The sequence below is a fragment of the Corapipo altera genome, unplaced genomic scaffold (genome assembly GCF_003945725.1).
Source record: "Corapipo altera isolate COAL_440 unplaced genomic scaffold, ASM394572v1 150, whole genome shotgun sequence".
Lineage (NCBI taxonomy): Eukaryota > Metazoa > Chordata > Aves > Passeriformes > Pipridae > Corapipo > Corapipo altera.
The window spans coordinates 935-19,601 of NW_020884941.1; the positions used below are offsets into that span (position 1 = coordinate 935).

The 18,667-nt window shown below is 55.9% G+C and overlaps 1 protein-coding gene across 1 annotated transcript in view; it reads left to right on the forward strand.

Moving 5' to 3' along the window:
- Nucleotides 1-4,259: 4,259 nt before the first annotated feature.
- Nucleotides 4,260-18,667, forward strand: part of KSR2 (kinase suppressor of ras 2) — a gene marked incomplete at its 5' end in the record, with an annotated part of 46,706 nt that continues 32,298 nt past the window's right edge. Inside the window, 10 exons of the mRNA XM_027661731.1 lie at nt 4,260-4,329; nt 4,919-5,002; nt 7,859-7,926; nt 8,090-8,188; nt 9,454-9,572; nt 10,940-11,108; nt 13,831-13,872; nt 14,183-14,249; nt 17,231-17,279; nt 18,069-18,436. Of these exons, the coding sequence (XP_027517532.1) occupies nt 4,260-4,329; nt 4,919-5,002; nt 7,859-7,926; nt 8,090-8,188; nt 9,454-9,572; nt 10,940-11,108; nt 13,831-13,872; nt 14,183-14,249; nt 17,231-17,279; nt 18,069-18,436 (1,135 nt within the window). The remainder of the gene's footprint in view (nt 4,330-4,918; nt 5,003-7,858; nt 7,927-8,089; nt 8,189-9,453; nt 9,573-10,939; nt 11,109-13,830; nt 13,873-14,182; nt 14,250-17,230; nt 17,280-18,068; nt 18,437-18,667) is intronic.

An 18,667-nucleotide genomic window follows, 5' to 3' on the forward strand; every position in this document is an offset into this window, starting at 1 on the left:
GTTGAACTTTTCTGGGAGGAGACACCCTGGTATCTCCCTGTCATCTCTCTGTGGGACTCAGCCAGCCTGGGGCTGGCACTGGGAGCATTTTGGTGGCAGCCTGGGGTAGACACAAGTCTGTAGGACGTCTACAGACAAGTGCAAAGTCTCCTGGCCATTCCTTGGCCTTGCAGTGATTCAGCTTGGAATGCTTTCCGAGTTCACTTCCATGGATTCCATCCATCCCATTCACAGTGGGAACGTCTCCTGACGCCCTTTGCTGTAGTAGGAGGAGGAGGGTTTGTTTGTCAGGCTGTCTCCATGATGGAGAACCTGTTCACACCACTTCCCTGGGCGCCCAGAAAGGTGCCAGGAGATGGAGAAGGGGGGAAAATTGTGACCAAACGTGGTCCCCATCGCTGTGGGGCCACCCCCGGAGGGCGCTCCTGGGCTCCTTGGTGAGGGTGTCTGCTCGCCGAGGGCATCGCTGCCCTCCTGCTCTGCCCCCAGGGAGGGCGGCAACCCAAAATAACGAGGCAGGGAAGCTCCAGCTGCTCCTCTCCATGCGGGAGATGCCCCGGCATCCCAGCTGGCAGCCGGGGAGTGACGGGAACCATCCCCCCCGGCCGCTGGCGGGGTGGCAGCGGGGGCACGGAGGGCCGCGGTCCCCGTCACCTCCGAGGCGTGCGGGTGCCACTCAGGGACCGGCGGTGGCTGTCACAGCTGCCTGTCACCGCCGGGGAGGCGGCTGGCAGGGCTCTGCTCCCGCGTCTCCTGTCAGAGCCGCGCCGGAGGTGGCTGTCACCCTCTGCCCGCTCGGCTTCCCCCCTTCCCCGCTCCCCTCCCGGCACATCTGATCCCATCAAGCTCCGGCTGTTGACTCAAGGATAAGCTGTGCAGGAGCTGTGACCTTTGCCGCTGCGGCGAAGGCACCGCGGAGATTTTTGGGGTGGTTTTGGGGTGGCACCGCCTGGCACCAGGGTCTGCGCCGCCCTGATGTGCTGGGGGGGATGGTGTCGTCGGGGAGCGGGGTTTGGCTTTTGGGAGCCCCTCCGGGTGCTGGGGAGGCAGGAAAGGGATGGGGGCTCGCCCTGGGCTGCTTCTTCCCTGGGAAATTCCACTCGTGCCCGTTAAATATCGTCCCGGAGGAGGAGAGCGGGGTGGGGGAAAGGGGTGTGCGCAAATTATGCGACGGGAAGAGCGAGGAGAACTTGGAATTTGAAGCCGTGCAGGAAAGGTTGCCGGTGATAAAGGTTTAAGTAATGACTGACACGCGGGCAGGGGAGGTCGGGAGACATCAATAGTCGGGAGCAGCTCGGCGTGGCTGGTGCGGGGAGGAGGAGGGAGAGAGACAGAGAGACAGGCGCTGTCACGCTCCAAAGCTTGCGAGGATCAACTGATCCCGCTGCCCCCGGGTCTGGCATTTCTCCAGCCCGGGGTCCTCACGACCAAGCCCCCCCTCCTGCAGCAGCCAGACGTGCTCGCGGGGGGTTTTGTCGCAATTACCTCTAATCGTGGCAATCCGGGGGGTTTCTGTGAGAATATTCCTCACCTTCCCTCTGCTTATCACCCTGATTTAACGCCGGCAGGGAGAAGCAGCTTTTCCTCCGGGTGGGAATCTCAGTGCACAGGTTAAAGGGGAAGGAATTGCCAATTAACCCCGCAGCTCCCCAAACTCTCGGGGCTGTTCCCCGCGGCCCTGAGGTGCCTTCCCCTGCCCTCCCGCCCCGCTCGGCTGCTTTTCCCTCCTGCAAACAGCGGGTCTATTGTTAAACGCCGCCATCCCACGTGTATCGCTGCCTCTAATGAGCGTAATTAGCCGCGAATCACGCAGGTCTCATTTGTGTTCGGAGATCAAAATCCCCGATACACTTTAATACCTTTTTGCAGTGAGCACATTTAGAAAGTAATTAAAAGGCTCAGCAGCCGCCTTTGCCTCCGTTCCCTCTCCCCCCTCCCCGGGCTGGCAGGATTTAATTGAGGCCAGCTGAAAGTTTAGTGGAAAATAAATTGTGGCTGATAAAGCGGAGGATGTAATTTAATTCTGGGAGAGGAGCTGTTCCTGCCCGGGTGTTTAGTTCTTCGGGGACCGGGGTTGGAAGGGGGAATGATGACAACTCATTTGTGTAATGTGATTTACTGATGAGACAGGGACGTTAAGGGAGAGATGGGGCTCGGGAGTGGAGTGGTGACATTGTTTGGAGTGGTGACACTCTTTGGAGCGTCACCTCTGGGATTTTGGGGACCAACTCTCCACCCCCGGGAGGCTGCAGGCGCTGGGGCAGTGGGAGGTGGGTCGTCTCAATGGCTGGGGAGAACCACGGGTCAAAAATATCAGTGTGGGATGAGACAGCCGAGGCAGGGATGGGGGAATCAATCCCCCTTCATCGGCTTGGAAGGGGCTCAGAAAAATCAGGCAGAATGACTTTTGACATGGGTAGTGACAGGACACAGGGAATGGCTTCCCACTGCCAGAGGGCAGGGATAGATGGGATATTGGGAAGAAATTCTTCCCTGTGAGGGTGGGGAGGCCCTGGCCCAGGTTGCCCAGAGAAGCTGTGGCTGCCCCTGGATCCCTGGAAGTGTCCAAGGCCAGGTTGGACAGGGCTTGGAGCAAGCCGGGCTAGTGGGAGGTGTCCCTGCCCATGGCAGGGGTGGAACTGGATGAGGTTTAAGGTCCCATTCCATCATTCTGTGATCTGACATCTTCATTGCTGGCTTTGCCTGTGGAATGTCCAGGACAGATGCAGTGGAATAAGAGAAGGAGCTGGAGCAGCTGCTGGAGGGACGTGCTGGAGAAGGAGACAGCTTGGGATGGTGCTGGGGAAGGAGGCACTTTAGGATGATCCTGAAGAAAGAGGCAGTTTAGGATGTTGGAAAAGGAACAGTTTAGGATGATGCTGGAAAAGGAGGCAGTTTGGGATGACGCTGGAAAAGGGCAGCAGTTTAGGATGATCCTGAAGAAGGAGGCAATTTAGGATGTGTGAAAAGGAACAGTTTAGGATGGTGCTGGAGAATGAAGCACTTTCAGATCCTGAAGAAGAAGGCACTTTAGGATGCTGGAAAAGGAACAGTTTAGGATGATGCTGGAGAAGGAGGCAGTTTGGGATGATGCTGGAAAAGGAGGCAGTTTAGGATGATGATGGAAAAGAGCAGCAGTTAAGGATGATCCTGAAGAAGGAGGCAGTTTAGGATGTTGGAAAAGGAACAGTTTAGGATGGTGCTGGAGAAGGAGGCAGTTTAGGATGATCCTGAAGAAGGAGGCACTTTAGAATGTTGGAAAAGGAACGGTTTAGGATGATGCTGGAGAAGGGAAGCAGTTTGGGATGGTGCTGGAGGAGGATGGAGTTCAGGATGCTCCCAGGACTTGGTCCCTGGCACAGGAAGCAGGATGTAAATGTAACCTTCAGCAGGCGAGTGCAATTAGAGCTCCCCTCCGCCTGCTATATTAAAATGGGATATTGGAGCAAACAGTGGCTCTCCCGACTCCCAGGGATAATATCCAGCGCATGTTTGCCCAGGGATTTGCCGGCACACGGAGCAAACGGCCGGGCTGCGCCGCTCGGCCCTTGGCTCGTGCTGGGCTTTGGGGCCTGGGACTGGGCAACCTCTCAAATCCCTTATTGAAAATCCAGCCCTTGAATCCCAGCACAGATTCCCGCCTCTCTGTGGCCTCTTCTCCGGGAGGAAGAGGAGGGACTGTGCCCTTGCGAGGCCGAAGGGGGATGTGGAGCCCGAGCGCGGCCTCGCTGCTAATTAATGTCCTGCTCCAGTGCTAATGAACTCACCTCTTCTTCCTCACCCTTTCTCCCTCCTTTTCCCACGGAAGGAGAGCACCGAGGCTGCTTTTTGCTCTCCTCTTGGAATACAAGTGGAATCTCCTCCTGACCGCCTGACACTCGGCGTTTTGCTCAGCCCCCCCCGCCAGACGTGATGTCTTACTAGAAAGTGTAAAAGATGCTGTTCCAGCTTTATTTTCCCTTTCCCGTTTGGACATCACGACGTGATTCCAAAAGCTTCGCAGCCCTGCTCTACCTGCACGTGGCAGAGCACCCCCCTGCTCCAAACTGGGTGCTGGGGGACAGGAGACCCCCCCTTTCCCTCACACCCAAACACAAAGCCCAGAGGCCTCTTCTTTCCCGAAGGGAAGTGTCTCCAAGGGGAAATATCAGGAAACCCCCTTTTTTTTTTTTTTTTGGTGTGCATTCTTTGCTCCCCTCCCCAGAAAGCTGGACCCTGTCTCTGGTTTTCCCTGATGGTTTGCCCTGTCTCTCCTGCAGATACGCTGTCAGTGCCTCGCTGGTCCCCGCAGATCCCCCGGCGGGATCTGGGAAACTCCATAAAACACAGGTACTCCCACCCTGCTGTGATCCCAGGGGGAGGAATATCTCCCTTTCCATCTCTGAGCCAGGGCAGAGGGCTCAGGACTCTTCCCTATCTCTCCCCAGCTGTGCTGTGCTGTCCCAAAAGCCCAGTTAAATTCCCTTTCAGTCCAGATCTGGGTTAGATAAGGCCTGAGTCGCTACCAATAAAAGCTGGGTATTATCCATGACCTTGCCAACCTTCAGCAAATTCCCCATCTCCGGATTATTGCCCTTCCACATCCACCTGAAGAGGGAAAACCACTGGAAATGGTCTCAGTGCTGCTGTTTGATGGGGCAGCTGCTGGGCTGGACACTCGGGTCCCCAGGGCAAGGAGGGGTTTTGGGGGGTGCCTGGGCTGGGCAAATGCCCATCCTGGCTGGCTCAGAGCACTTTGGAGCAGGTTGTGCCCTTCTGCATAACCAGAGCGGGGTCAGGTTTGGGGTTTGGCATCCTTAGAAAGACTCCTCAGCACCCGCAGCAGTGTTTGAGGGCAGCAAGGGCAGGATAAATCAAGGCTCAGGAGATAAGTGTGGCTTCATCCCTCCCTTCCCACTGTCTGTGTTTCCCTCCGCAGGTTTTCCACCAAGTACTGGATGTCTCAGACCTGCACTGTCTGTGGGAAAGGAATGTTGTTCGGCTTAAAGTGCAAAAACTGCAAGTACGGCGGGGGCTGGAGCTCTTTGGGTCACTCCTCGAGCCTGGGAGGGGATAAATTCGGGATCTGCTGGTGGAGCTGAGCAGGAACTTGGGCGTGAGGAGGCCAAGCAGCTCATCCTCCCAGGAAGCTTTAATGAGACCAGAAATGGGGTGAACACCAGCCCAGAGCAGGGCTGAGGTCGGGGGGTCCTTGGGGACGATGCCGCTCACCAGAGCCCGGCTCTGCTGGTACCAGAGCTCTGAGTCAGATCCTGGCAGTGCCCCCTGCTCGCTGCCATCCTTGGCCTGGCTTTAGCTCCTCACATCACGTGTTCCATGTGGAATTACCTGCAGGAGATGGGGATGGATGCACCAGACTGGGCTGGCTCTGGGTGTTGGGTGGGTTTTGCCCCCAGCCTTGGGCTGCAGCTTCTGCTTTTTTCTTGGGGGGGGGAGTATCTGTTTCCTGGCACTGAGGAGCCAACCCACCCTAAATCCCAATTCAGCCACGAGGCAAAGGAGGGAGGCTGTAAAATCAGAGAGAACTGGGCAAAGAGAGGCTGGGGCCACTTCACTGCTCTAAATCTGGCAGAGCCCAGCTCAGACAGTGTCACACGGCCACCAGCTCTTAGGTAAGCTGCTGCTGGAGACAGGATTGCCTTTTCTAGGGCTGGGAGCTGGGAATAGGCTCGTTGTCTGCAGGTATCTGAGCTGGCTGGAGCTGTGGGGTGACCATGATCGTTCTTGTTGTTGATTAAACGCTGATGAGTTGGGAAATTGGGATTTAAACCTGACTAGAAATGCCTGGTTACTCCACAGCTGGGGGTGGCTTTCTGGAAGTGATATTATCAAATCCAGAGGTTTTAAAGGGGTGATTCCTGTTGCAGTCCCCATCTCAAGCAACTGGAGGCTTTGCTGCCTGCAAGCCCTGCCCGGTCTCTGTGCGGGAAGAGGGATGTTGTGCCTGGTCCCTGCCAGGAACAGGGATGCTGTACCTGCCCCAGCAATGCTGTGGCTCTGGCTGTGTCAGTCCTGCTCCCTGCAATCCTGCAGAAAGGAACAAATCCATTCCCTGGCTGTAAGAAGTTGGGGTGAACACAGGTATTTAGGTTTTCCAGTTCTGCCGTAGCCAACCCCGGCACCGCTTCCCCCAGAAACCAGGGGGGAACCAGCAGGTAAAACAAACAACCAGACCCCAAACCCCCCAAGCCTCAAATACCAAATTAATTCCTGCCTTTCCCTCTAGAACAGCTTTGCAATAAAAGCTAACACGCACAGCTCCTGAATTTTCATTACCCAGCTCATTGACTTGGAGCTGCCGTTCCTCTTTTTTTTTTTTTTTTTCCCCATCCTTCCCCCTTGTTTTTATAAATCTTTTCCTCCTTTTCTCACCTTTTCCCCCATGGCTTTCCACAGCCGTGGCAGAGCGGGAACCTGGGATGCATTTCCACGCCTAATTAAGGAGGAATGGGGAGCTTTGGGGAGTCTGCTGATGCCTAAATGCATGACCCAGGGGTGAGCCCCTCCACGGATTCCTGCCCCGGCTCCAGGAACCAGGCAAAGCTCCACAGGCTATTCTGTGGAGCCGTAAATGCTCTCCTTATTTTGGCCAAATGGCCCTCAGAAAGCCAAGTGGGGAGGGCACAATCACAGGGACACATCAGGGGCCAGGGCAGCTGCTTCCTCTCCCTCCACTGCCTCTGAATTTTGATGGTTGGAAGAGTGGGGGTTTCATGGGATCATGGAATGGTTTGGGCTGGAAGGAACTGTAATGGCCATTTAGTTCTGAGCCACTGCCACGGGCAGGGACACCTTCCACTGAACCTTCACCCCCGGGCAGGACTCTGCTCCTTTTATTTCAGCCAACACTGGCAGGAGGGGGAATTTGGGGCACCCTACAGCTGGTGGGTGCCTGTTCCTTGACAGCCAGCAGGAAAAGGGGGAGCTGGGCAGTGCCCCTGGTTTGGGAGCTCCTGTGCTGCTCCATCCCAACAGATGCATTTGCCCAGGGCATGCAGCCCCCGTGTCCTGCCAGCCAGCCCACCCTGCTGCTCCATCCTGGGCTGCTCCCTGTCCCTGAGCTGCTCCCTGGGAATCGTGGGGCTTCCCAGGCCCGTGGGGCTCCCCAGGGTTGGCTCAGGCAGTGACACCCAGGGGCTGGGCACGACCAAGGCCTCCCATCCAGTCACCTTCCCGGGGGCAGAGAGGGGCTGATGCTGCTCCCTGTGCCACGTCACATCATGGATTCATAGAATCCCAGAAGGGTTTGGGTTGGAAGGGACCTCAGAGTTCATCTGATCCACGCCCTGCCACGGGCAGGGACACCTTCCACCATCCCAGGTTGCTCCAACCTGGCCTTGGACACTTCCAGGGATCCAGGGGCAGCCACAGCTTCTCTGCCCAACCTGTGCCAGCCCGTCACCACCCTCCCAGCCAACAGTTCCTTCCCAGTATCCCACCTAACCCTGCCCTCTGGCAGTGGGAAGCCATTCCCTGTGTCCTGTCCCTCCATCCCTTGTCCCAGGTCCCTCTCCAGCTCTCCTGGAGCCCCTTTAGGCCCTGGAAGGGGCTCTCAGCTCTCCCTGGTGCCTTCTCCATCACACCCTCACAAGCCGCTCCCTCTGTTTTCCCTCCCAGCTTTTCCCGCTGGGATGTCACTTTTGGAGGGGGACATTTCTTTCTGCTAATCACACAATCCTTGAATATGCACCGGGGCCTCCCCACCCTCCCGGGGAAGAATTCCTTCCCGATATCCCACCTAACTCTGCCTTCTAGCAGTGGGAAGCCGCTCCCCCTTGTCCTGCCCCTCCGTGCTCTCCATCCCGGGATTCTCCGTGTCTCCCTCACCCCTCACTCCTTTCTCTCTGTTCCCTGCCAGGCTCAAGTGCCACAACAAATGCACCAAAGAGGCCCCTCCGTGTCACCTGCTGATCATCCACCGAGGAGGTAAGGGCCTTTCTCCCACCCCCCTCGTGCCTCCACGGGACGTTGCCAGCAGGTAAAACTTCCAGCAGCCCCCCGGGGCGATTCGGGAGCCGGGCCCTGGGAGGCTCCCGAACCGCTTCGGGCGCTCTGGGAAAACTTTACCCACCGTTTTTTCCGCTTGTAGGGAGACGAGCCGTGCGGGGCGAGGCAGATTTGCATTGCAAACCACTTCCACCCACCCTCCCCCTGCCTCCTTTTCTTTTCAGATTCCCCACAGCACGGGGTAAGTCCAACAGGTTTTAGCCTTTTTTTTTTTTGCTCAGGGCGGACGGTGGGACCCCGAAAGCGGTGCATGGGGGTCCCCCCACGACGGGGATGTGGCCACGTGGATGCTCGTGGTGCTTTCGGAGCTGCCTTATCCCGCTCTAAAATCCGTCCTAAAACCCCGCAGAGGAGGGAGAACTTTGCAGCAGGACCGACCGATGGGGCCGCCGCTTCCCCACCCCTTCTCTTCCAGATTTTGGCTGCCCCTTGACGGCCAGAGGACTGTGACCACCTGCCAGTTGTTGCTGCCTTGAATTTTGAGCTCTTAAAGCTGTGGCTCTGTGTTTAAATATCACCACAAATGTTGTTGGTTTGCTGGCGGGGGAGTGGATCATGTTGGTGGCACCTCACGAGTGGGGACGTTGTGCCTCGGAGGGGGCAATTTTACAGCTTCCACTTCACCCTCCCTCCCTCCCCAGGCCCTTCCCTGCAGCAAATTTGGGTGGAAGGGGTTGAAGACACCCCCCCCACCGTCACACTGAGGGCTGCTGCAAACCCTGACCAGGAGGCAGGGAAGGCAAGATCCCGCTCTTCCAGGGCTCCTGGGATGGGCAGACATTGGAGTTTATGGCTGTGGGACGTGAGGTTGTGAGAGCTGGAGCTGCCCACGGTGTCTTTGAGTGTGGGCACAAGGAGCAGCGTGGCTTTGGGGTGGCCTCAGCACCAGTGAAATAGCTCTGCCCCCCCAAAACAAAACCCCCAAACCCAGCTCTTAAACACGTTGTCTTGCACACCAACCATTCCTGAGCCCCCCAGCCTGCAGGCTGGCTTTCCCCCTTGAAAAGAAGTCTCCCTGCTGAGAGCCAGCTCTTTGCCCTCATCCCAAAAAACCTGTGGGGAGGAAGAGGATTGTGCCTCCTCCCAGTGCTGGCTGATCCCCGGCTCTGAGGGTGGCTGTGGCAGCTGCTGAGCCCCCCCCAAACTGCAGCCCCTCGGTGGGGGGAGAAGTGGGCAGTTCACAGCCCACCACGAGGGGCTTTAAGCCCCCCACGTCCCGGGGGGTTTGGCTGTAGCCTGGGAGCAGGGGATCCCAAAGCCCAGCTGCCATCCCAGGGCAGGATCCGAGCTGGAGGTGCCAGGGGGAAGGAATTGCTTTGGAGAGTGATTCCAGAGTGGTTTGCAAACACAGGGTGACCCCGAGGGCTCCTCCAGAGCTCTGATGTCTCTCCCTCTCTCTCCCCCTCCTCTCCATCCCCTGTGTCCCTCTGTCCCTTCCCAATCCAGCGAGGTTAGTCCGGACAGAGTCGGTGCCCTGTGACATCAACAACCCCCTGCGGAAGCCGCCCCGGTACTCGGACCTGCACGTCAGCCAGACCCTGCCCAAAACCAACAAACTCAACAAGGTGAGCTGCTCCCCCAGCCCTGAGCACCCCCTGTGCCCACCCTCTGTGCCCACCCCCTGCCAGAGGGGGCCAGACCCGCCGCACCCGAATATCGGTGGCTCTTCACGGAATCATGGAATTGTTCTGGTTGGAAAAGGCCTCCAAGATCATTGAGTCCAACCCTTCCCCAGCACTGCCAAGGCCACCACTGACCCATGTCCCCAGGTGCCACATCCACATGGATTTAAACCACTCCAGGGATGGAGACTCCACCCCTGCCCTGGGCAGCTGTGCCAGGGCTGGACAACCCTTTCCATGAAGAGATTTTCCCAAATATTCAACCTGACCCTCCCCTGGCACGGCTTGAGCCGTTTCCCCTTGTCCTGTCCCTTGTTCCCTGGGAGCAGAGCCTGACCCCCCCGCCGGCTCCCCCCTCCTGTCAGGGGGTTGCAGAGACAGAAGGTCCCCCCTGAGCCTCCTTTGCTCCAGGCTGAGCCCCCCCAGATCCCTCAGCCCCTCCTGCTGCTCCAGCCCCTTCCCAGCTCCGTTCCCTTCCCTGCACACACTCCAGCCCCTCAGTGTCTTTCTTATCACATGGACATGGATCCAGATGGGGAATCTCCTGGCCCTCAGGGTCTGCCAGGATCAAACCTTGCAGATGTCCCAGCGTGTCTCCAGGCACATCCACCACTATGGATGTCAGCACCTGGGAAGGAGCCACCTATAAACCTGCTTGGAGGCTCCAATTAATCCAATAATCCCATGGATTGGTGCTAATTCAAGGAGCAGGGTGAGGGCAAGCTTGGTGGTGAGGGAGGAGGAGTTGAACTGTAAACCCCTCACCCCTTGGGGTTCCTGTTGTGGGATGCATCCCACGGGGTTCTTTCTTCTAAAAATAAAATGGAATCAGCACTTTTAAACCAGCTGGTTCCTCCTGTCCTGGTCCTACTCTGTTGTGGCCTCTCAGTCTCCAGGTCTGAGCTGAATTTGGGGTGTTTTGAGACCTCTGCTACCACCAGAGACTTGAGTAAATGAGGAATTTATTGTTACAAATAAAACAAGGAATTTGATGGTCCCTGGCAAAACTGGTCAAGGTTCTTCCCCCAGAGGGTGGTTGGGCACTGAACAGGCTCCCCAGGGCAGAGCTCAAGGAATGTTTGGACAACGCTCCCAGGGACAGGGTGGGATTGTTGGGGTGTCTGTGCAGGGCCAGGGGTTGGAATGGATGCTCCTCGGGTGTCCCTTCCAGCTCAGGACATTCCATGGCTGTATGACCCGTGTAGCTGTCACTTGTCCCCGGGGTCCTCTGCCCTGGAGCACCCTTGGAGTGTCACCAACCACTCTCACCGGCCCCTCTCTCTTCTTCTCTCCCTCACTGTGTCCCTCAGGACCACATCCCAGTGCCCTACCAGCCGGATTCCAGCAGCAACCCCTCCTCCACCACATCCTCCACGCCCTCCTCGCCGGCGCCGCCGCTGCCGCCCAGCGCGACACCCCCGTCCCCCCTGCACCCCTCCCCGCAGTGCCCACGCCAGCAGAAGCAGTTCAACCTGCCAGGTACCTCCACGGCTGTCTGGGCAGAGGGGCTCGTGCCCTCAGGGGGTCCTCAGGGTGAGGAGCTGCTCCCTCTGGGCCTATGTCGGGATAGGGAAAAGGCAGAAGTGGCAATGAGCAGCAAGGATGAGTTTGGGGGAATTCAGGTCAGGAGTCTCTATCAAAGCTCTGGCTGGAAGAAGGGTCAGAGCCCAAGGTTTGGTTCAGTTGGGTCTTGGAAACCTCCCAAGGATGAAGCCAGCACAACCTGCTGCTCTTGAGGCTACAAAATCCTTCTCAGGCTTGAATTCTCCAGGGCTCAACTGCGAGTGGAAATCAGGGTCTTACCCCCTCTCCAAGGGCTCCTTGGATTGACTTCACTGTGTCTTTGGGGTGATGGGCCCCCAAAAAGCTTGTTGGCAGCACTTGTGGGTGATAGTGGAAGGGAGGTGATGCTGGGGGTGTCTGACATCAAGGCTTGTCTGGGTACCTGGGACCCATCTGCTCCTGGAGAAGGGACACCCAAGGATCAGGCTCTTCAGGGGTGGTGGGAGGGGCAGTTGGGTCCTGGTGGCTGCAGGACACAGGAGTTACATTAAATGACAAAAAAAATAGCTCCTGCTGGGCTGAGGGAGTCTCAAAGCCTGTCCACCTTTGGGATGGCCTTGGGGCAGTGCTGCTGCTCCAGGGAAGGTCCCTTCCTGGAGAGGAACAGCTCAGCATCACTCCTAGGGGTGTGGAGGGGCTCAGCTGCCCTCAGCCACCCACCTGCCTCTCCAGCTGCTCCCAAAAAAGTCCTAGAGAGTGGAGAGAAGGGGGAGCCCTGGCCCTGACCCATCCTTGAGCTGCTGAAGCACCCGTGGCTGCTCTGGGGCTGGTGGCCCCTCTGTGCTCCATGACCTCAGGCCTCCTTGCTGGAGCAGAAGTTTGGGGTCCCTCCTGTACCCCCAAACCAGCAGTTAATGAACTGGTCCAGCAGGAAGAGGGATCAGGAGAATTCCTCCAGACGAACCAGGTGGCACCTTCCTGCTCTGCTGCTCCTGCTGCACCCTGGTGACGCCACCCTTCCCTCCTGACAAACCCTGAGCTTGAGACGAGGAGGAGGGAGAAGAGGAGGAGGAAGTTGACTGGCAAAATTCATCCCACAACAAAACAAACATTTCCAAAAACCTGGAAAAGCCCCAGCGAGCAAGCAGCAGGTCCTGGTGTGCCTGGAGAGGCTGCAGCCATGCCCGAGGCTCCCTCAGTGGAGTGCCCAGGACTCGAGTGGGGGCTGGAGGGGCCTGAGGAGGACAGTGGAGGAGCTGGGAGGAAGCTCCGAACACCCCAACCCGTGAGGCCGGGATTTTGCCAGCCAAAGCTCTGGAGTGTCCACATTCTGGGAGGACAATCCACAGTGCCACTGAAATCCCGAGGCCATGGCATGGGTTTCCATCCCCAGTGTGTGGTGATCCAGCCAGAGCTGAAGCATCCTGAGGTCTCCACAGTGGGATAACGGGGATCAGAGCTATCAACATCCCCAATCCACCTACTGGGCCAGCCCTGGACCCTCCCTGGGCAGGGAAGAGGGTCCAGAATTTGGTGACCTGATCTTGTGTCACTTCTGGAGCAGAGACCTCCCTGAGGGTCTTTTTGAGACATTATTCATGTTGTTTAAAGCAGAAACAACAGAATTAACCCCCGAAATGGACCCCTTATGGGGGCCTGGCAGGTTTTCCTGTCCAGCAGGGATGGAGTGGGACAAGATCATACCCCAACAGCTCTGGGGGTGCTTGTTCCCTGCTTTCATTCCCTGCTCCAAATGGGAGCTGGACCGACACAAAGCAGGACTCACTGTGCTTTCATCTTCCCTGGAGGGAAGTTCTCCGTGGTTCATCCCATCAAGATGGTCATCCCAGGGATTAGGATTTGGAAATGGCGACACAGGGACCTTTTCCTGCCGGAATTACCTCCGAGGCTCCTTTGATCTCGGCTCAGGTCCTGCTGCAGAGCTGAGGTCGGGCTCCAGGGTCTCAGAGCTGGAGAGGGGAAGGTGAGGGTTGGTCCTTGGGGTCTTGGAGCTTAAGGAAAAAGTGGGTTTTGAGCTGGTGCCAACCTCTGGAGGCCTCAGCAGCTCTGACTTGCTTCGTGCTCCTACACACAGGAGCTGAACCAGCCCTTGGATTTTGCTCACTGGAGATGGGGAGCCAGTGGAGGGTCCCACCACCCAGAGCCCTTCTGCAACACTGGCTTTGGGCAGCAGCCCCCACGACTCCTTTCAGTGCACCAGGAGCTTGACAGGGAGCCCAGGAAGGACACAGCTCCAAAGACGGGAAAAAAAGGGCTGAATTGGGCCAAAATGGGCGGCAAAATCCATCCCTTGGTGTCTCTGTGATGCCAGATGACCCCCAAAGACTGGCTGAGAGCCAGTGCTCAAACCCCATGGGCTTTTCCTGGTAACCAGGTGTCCAAATCCCACCAGTGAGTTCACAGATGACATGAACACTCTCCAGAGGGTGTAGAAGAGCAGCTGATGGGGGCAAAAATCAAATAATAATCCAGCCAGAGGTCTTAATTTTTGGCCTGGGCACCCAGCAGGGGTGGCTTCCTCTGGAGAGGTGGAGGTTGGGAGAGGTTGGGTCACACAGATGGGGGTCATACAACAACCCCCCCTGGGGTTGAGGCTTCATGGAGCAGGACTGGGCATAGTTGGGAGCCTTTCCAGCTCTAGAGATGGATGTTTAACCCTCCCTTCTCTCTTTTCCAGCTTCCCATTACTACAAGTACAAGCAGCAGTTCATTTTCCCAGGTGAGGTTCCCTGGATAATGTGGGGTGCTGGGATCTCCCCTGGAGGGGTGGGTGCATGGCTGGCCCTCCTAAATCCCTGGCTTTGTTCCAGGGAGGCTGGGCTGAGCTGGGATTTGCCCCCCAAAAAGCAGTATATGGATGCAGGGCCGTGCTGTGGGAAGGTGCTGCGGGGTTGGGTGGCCCTGAGTGACCCCCAGCCCTGGGTTGGGGTGTCACTAAAGCTGACCTGTGGGGGAAGGGAAGTTTTAAGCAGGGTTTAGTCGCCCTGGGTGCCCCCCAGACCTCTCTCACTCCGCTCTCCTCTCTCCAGATGTGGTGCCTGAGACTCCAACCCGAGCCCCACAGGTCATCCTCCACCCTGTCACCTCCAACACCATGTGAGTGGCTTCTCCTTCTCGTTCCCAAGCGGTGCCTCCTCCTGCACCCCTGTCGCTGTTTGGATTTGGCTCCCCGCCAAGCCCCTGAACCACACCAAGTGTTCCCCCCCTCTTATTAAAGGAAAGGAAAAAAGGGAAAAAAAAATCCCAAAGGACCCGAAATAAACCGAACTAAAGCAATATATATATATATTTACACGTATGCACCAATACAGAACTATATACATATAAGAAAAGAGAACCCCAACACCCCAAAACTAAAACAGAAAAGCAGATATATGCAAATGTACACAGCTAATGGAGAGCTAACAAACAAAAGAAAGCAGAACTGCTCCCGAGTGAGCAAAACAACAGGCCTCGCAGGCCTGACCAGGCCTCGCAGGCCTGACCAGGCCGCATCCCCACATGAGCGAGACCGGCCACAGGGACCTGCTGTCTGCAAGTCCAATGGAAGAGAAGAGGGCAGACCCTCCTCTCTCCTTCTTATTTATACTCTTGCTTACGTAAAAAATAGGATGGAACATCGGGACATGGCCACTTCCCGAGTTTCGACCTGGTTACCAAGTGTAGTCAGTTGTAGTTGGCCTCTCACCAAACCCCAACAGACCACAGTGAAAGAAAACCCTCCAAAGGGAAAAAATGGAATAGCAAAAGCTATATATATAAAAAATATATATTTTACATACATTACAGAAATATATAATTAAAATACTCTGTGCATATAACCACAGAAACCCCAAACAGCTCCCAGAAATGGAGAAGAGGAAGGGAAAAAGGAAAAAAGGGGCAAAAAGGAATAAAAAACCAAAACAGATATGCACAATCAACAACTGAGGAACTAGCAGAATAAAGAATTAGCAAAAGAATATCTTACTACTTTCCTTGGGACAGCAGAATTGCGCTGAACGACCGCTGGCACCCTCCGCCTCCCAAGGTCTACAAGGCCTCACTAGGCCTCATTAGGCCTCACTTCCCCACACAATGAGAACTGACAGCAGAGAACCTGCACCTTCAGAACCACTGGAAGGGAAGAGAACGAAGGCTTCTCTTCCCTTCTTCTTTATACCCTGGCTTATGTAAAAATCGTAGGGAATCCCGGGAACATGGCCACTTCCTTGATTACAGACTGGTCACCAAGGAAGGCCTAGACTAAAACTGCCACACCAAGGAAGGCCTATATCAAACCATCACAACCCCGCGTCCTCTGGGCACCCCAGGGTGTCCCCCTGGCTTCACTGGAGCTCAGAGAGGCCTTTGGGGTGGGTGTTGCCGCTGCCCTGACCCAACTCCTGGCTCTGGCTTGTGTCTTGGTGAGGAGAAGAGTTGAGAGGAGAAGAGAGAAGGTTCATTTATAACCCACAGAAACTAGAAAAAAAATGGCTTTCAACTCATGAAGCCAAAGCCCAAGCGATTAATTAAATGATAATAAAATTATGAGCAGATAAGCAGGGTCTTTGAGACAGTTTTAATAAAGGCAGTTCTTGCAGCCCCACCTCCAATATTTTCAAGTCCCATAAGTTTTGCACTTAAATCAGCTGTGAAAGGCAGGGTCTGATCAGCCTTAGGACTGTCTCTTCCCAGCAGGTCGAGTCCTAATCCAGCATTCCCTGATGTCCTTTCACTGCAGGGTCACCTGCTGAGCCTTTTGCTAAATGCCGTTTTGGGAGGATTTGACAAGGCAGGAGTTTAACAGACAAGATCTGACACCAGGGGGATCTCCCCTCGGGAGAGGGGATGGGAGGGACAGGGATGGAGCCACTGTCCCCCGGGAAATTATTGGAAAAGTGGTGAAGTCGAAGCCCTGAAGTTTTTTTTGCCTAAAGCAGGATGGCAGGTGTAGGGCTGGCAGGATTTTGGGGTGGAAATAACTTTTAATATGTGAAATCTCTGATTCCTCTCTCCCTTCTCCCACTGAAAACAATCCATGGGGATTCACTGGGGCTTGGCTGGGTTAAAGAGCAGCCTCTGCTCTGGATACTCAGGATACTCAGGAGGCAGGAATTCGTGCCCTGGATGGGGATGAGGCAGGAGGAGCTGCTGCTCCTGCAAACCACCTGTCCATCCTGATGCTCTGCAGCCGCCCTGGGCTTTCCCTGCTGCCCCAAAAATCAGGATTGGCTCCTTTTGTATAGGCAGCTGGATTCCCCTGGGATTTATGGCTCTTTAGAGGCCATGGAATGGGATAGGACTCACAGGACCACTGTGCCTGAGTGGCCTGGGGAGTGTTGTGCTCTGCTGTCTCTGGGGAAGGATGTTGTTATTTATGTTATGGATAATAATAATAATTATTAATATATTTATATGATACTTGAAAGCACCTGAGCTGCTCCAGCTGATTCCCTAACTCAGAACATCCCTAATTCCCTGTTAACTGTTGGATGCAGCAAGACCCTGGTGGTGGGAGGTGCTGAGTAAACAGAGAAGGCAAAAAGCAGCTCCTGGCCCAGGAAGCTGGAAAACTCATCAAATTTGGATGCTTTTACTGCAGAGAGGGTCTTTGAAACTTCCACTTCTCCAAAATAATTGAAAAAACTCGTTTTCTTCTCTCCTGGACACAAATCAGTGTTGCTTTTGGAATTCTGACCTTGGAAACCCCTAAAAATGCCATGAGGGTGTCAATCTGCCCCCGGGGTTGGCCAGGGGTGACACCTCCCAGGGCACACAGACATGGAGCCTCCTCCCCTTGGGAGGTGTGATAGAGACCCGTGTGTGCTCCCACATCACCAAACCCACCCTGGAATGTCACATATCCGACCTGAATGGATCATTTTAATCATCCCTGCTCCCTCCCCCTCTCCCACGGGAGCACCCAGGGATGGAGGGTGGGAAGGAGCTGCTGTCCCAAATCAACAGTGAACCTGACTCTTCTCCCCTCTGCTCCCTGGAATCCTGGTGCAGGAATCAGGCCTCAACGCCCACACACGTTCCCAACCTCCCTGTGGTTTTTACCTGTTTTTTTACCTCAGTAATTCTTTCAACAGCCTGGAAGGAAACCCATTGCTTCAAATTGAAGTGGAGCCCACCTCGGAGGTGAGACGCTCGCTCCTGTGCTTAATGGAGCTTTATTTGATCTCCATCTTGGGGCACATTTTGCAGGAAGGGGAGAAGTCGAGCAGCTGTGCAGGGAAATTGCTGATAATTGAATTAAAGGCCAGGCATCCGTGTCCCCACCCCGTGCAGAGGGACCCTCACAGGCTCCATGGGCGCCTTCAAGTTTATCATTCACTGGGGGCTTTTTAAGATGCATTAAAAACATGGTGGAGGGGAAGGAGGGAGGGTGAGGGTGAGGATGGAGCTTTTAAAGGCTGTTGGAAATCCTGCAGGAAGTATAAACATGAAGGGAAAAGTCAGAGCCATTCTGGGATGGGAGCAGTGGCACAGCTGGGCCAGGGTGGGAGGAAACTCAGCTTTCAGAGGAATTAATTCAATGCTCTGATGTGTCACAACCTCATGTTTAACCCTGGGGTAAATAAATGCCTTCCTGCAAACCACAGGGACGTGGTGGAGTCACCACCCCCGGGAGGGTTTAACAGACCTTGGGGACACGACTCAGTGGTGGCCTTGGCACTGCTGGGTTAGTGGTTGGACTTGATGGTCTCAGAGGGCTTTTCCAACCTAAAGGATTGTGTGATTCCCTGAAAATCTGGGATTCTGCTGACTTTGCATAGAACCCAACAGCCCAGATGGCTCTGGAAGCAATGGGAGCCTGGCTCCTCTGGGGCTGAGCGAGTGGTAGGTGGGTCAGTGGGGTTTGATCTGGGTTATATTCTTCATCTACAGTTTCCCCACACTCACCACCCTTTCCCACCCCCCTTCCAGAACGAGGAAGGCCCCGAGGAGGCGCAGGAATCCGAGGACGACTTCGAGGAGATGAACCTGTCGCTCCTCTCCGCCCGCAACTTCCCGCGCAAGGCCAGCCAGACCAGCATCTTCCTGCAGGAGTGGGACATCCCCTTCGAGCAGCTGGAGATCGGGGAGCTCATCGGGAAGGGCCGCTTCGGGCAGGTCTTCCACGGGCGCTGGCACGGCGAGGTGGCCATCCGCCTCATCGACATCGAGAGGGACAACGAGGACCAGCTGAAGGCCTTCAAGAGGGAGGTGATGGCCTACCGGCAGACACGGCACGAGAACGTGGTGCTCTTCATGGGAGCCTGCATGAGCCCCCCCCACCTCGCCATCATCACCAGGTAATGAGCCCTGGCCCTGGCTGGGAGCGGGTTTGATTCCCAGAGCGGTCAAACTTTGGTGCTGGTCAGACTTTGGTGCTGGTCAGACTTTGGTGTTGGTCAAACTTCCTGTGGTTCAAGCGTTGGTGTTGTGTGGAGGGACCTGCCCCCACAGAGGGGTGTTCTCCCCGTGCCATGGAGCAGAGAGCAAACCCACTAAAGTGTGTCCAGGTATGTTCTTGTCTGGGCTCA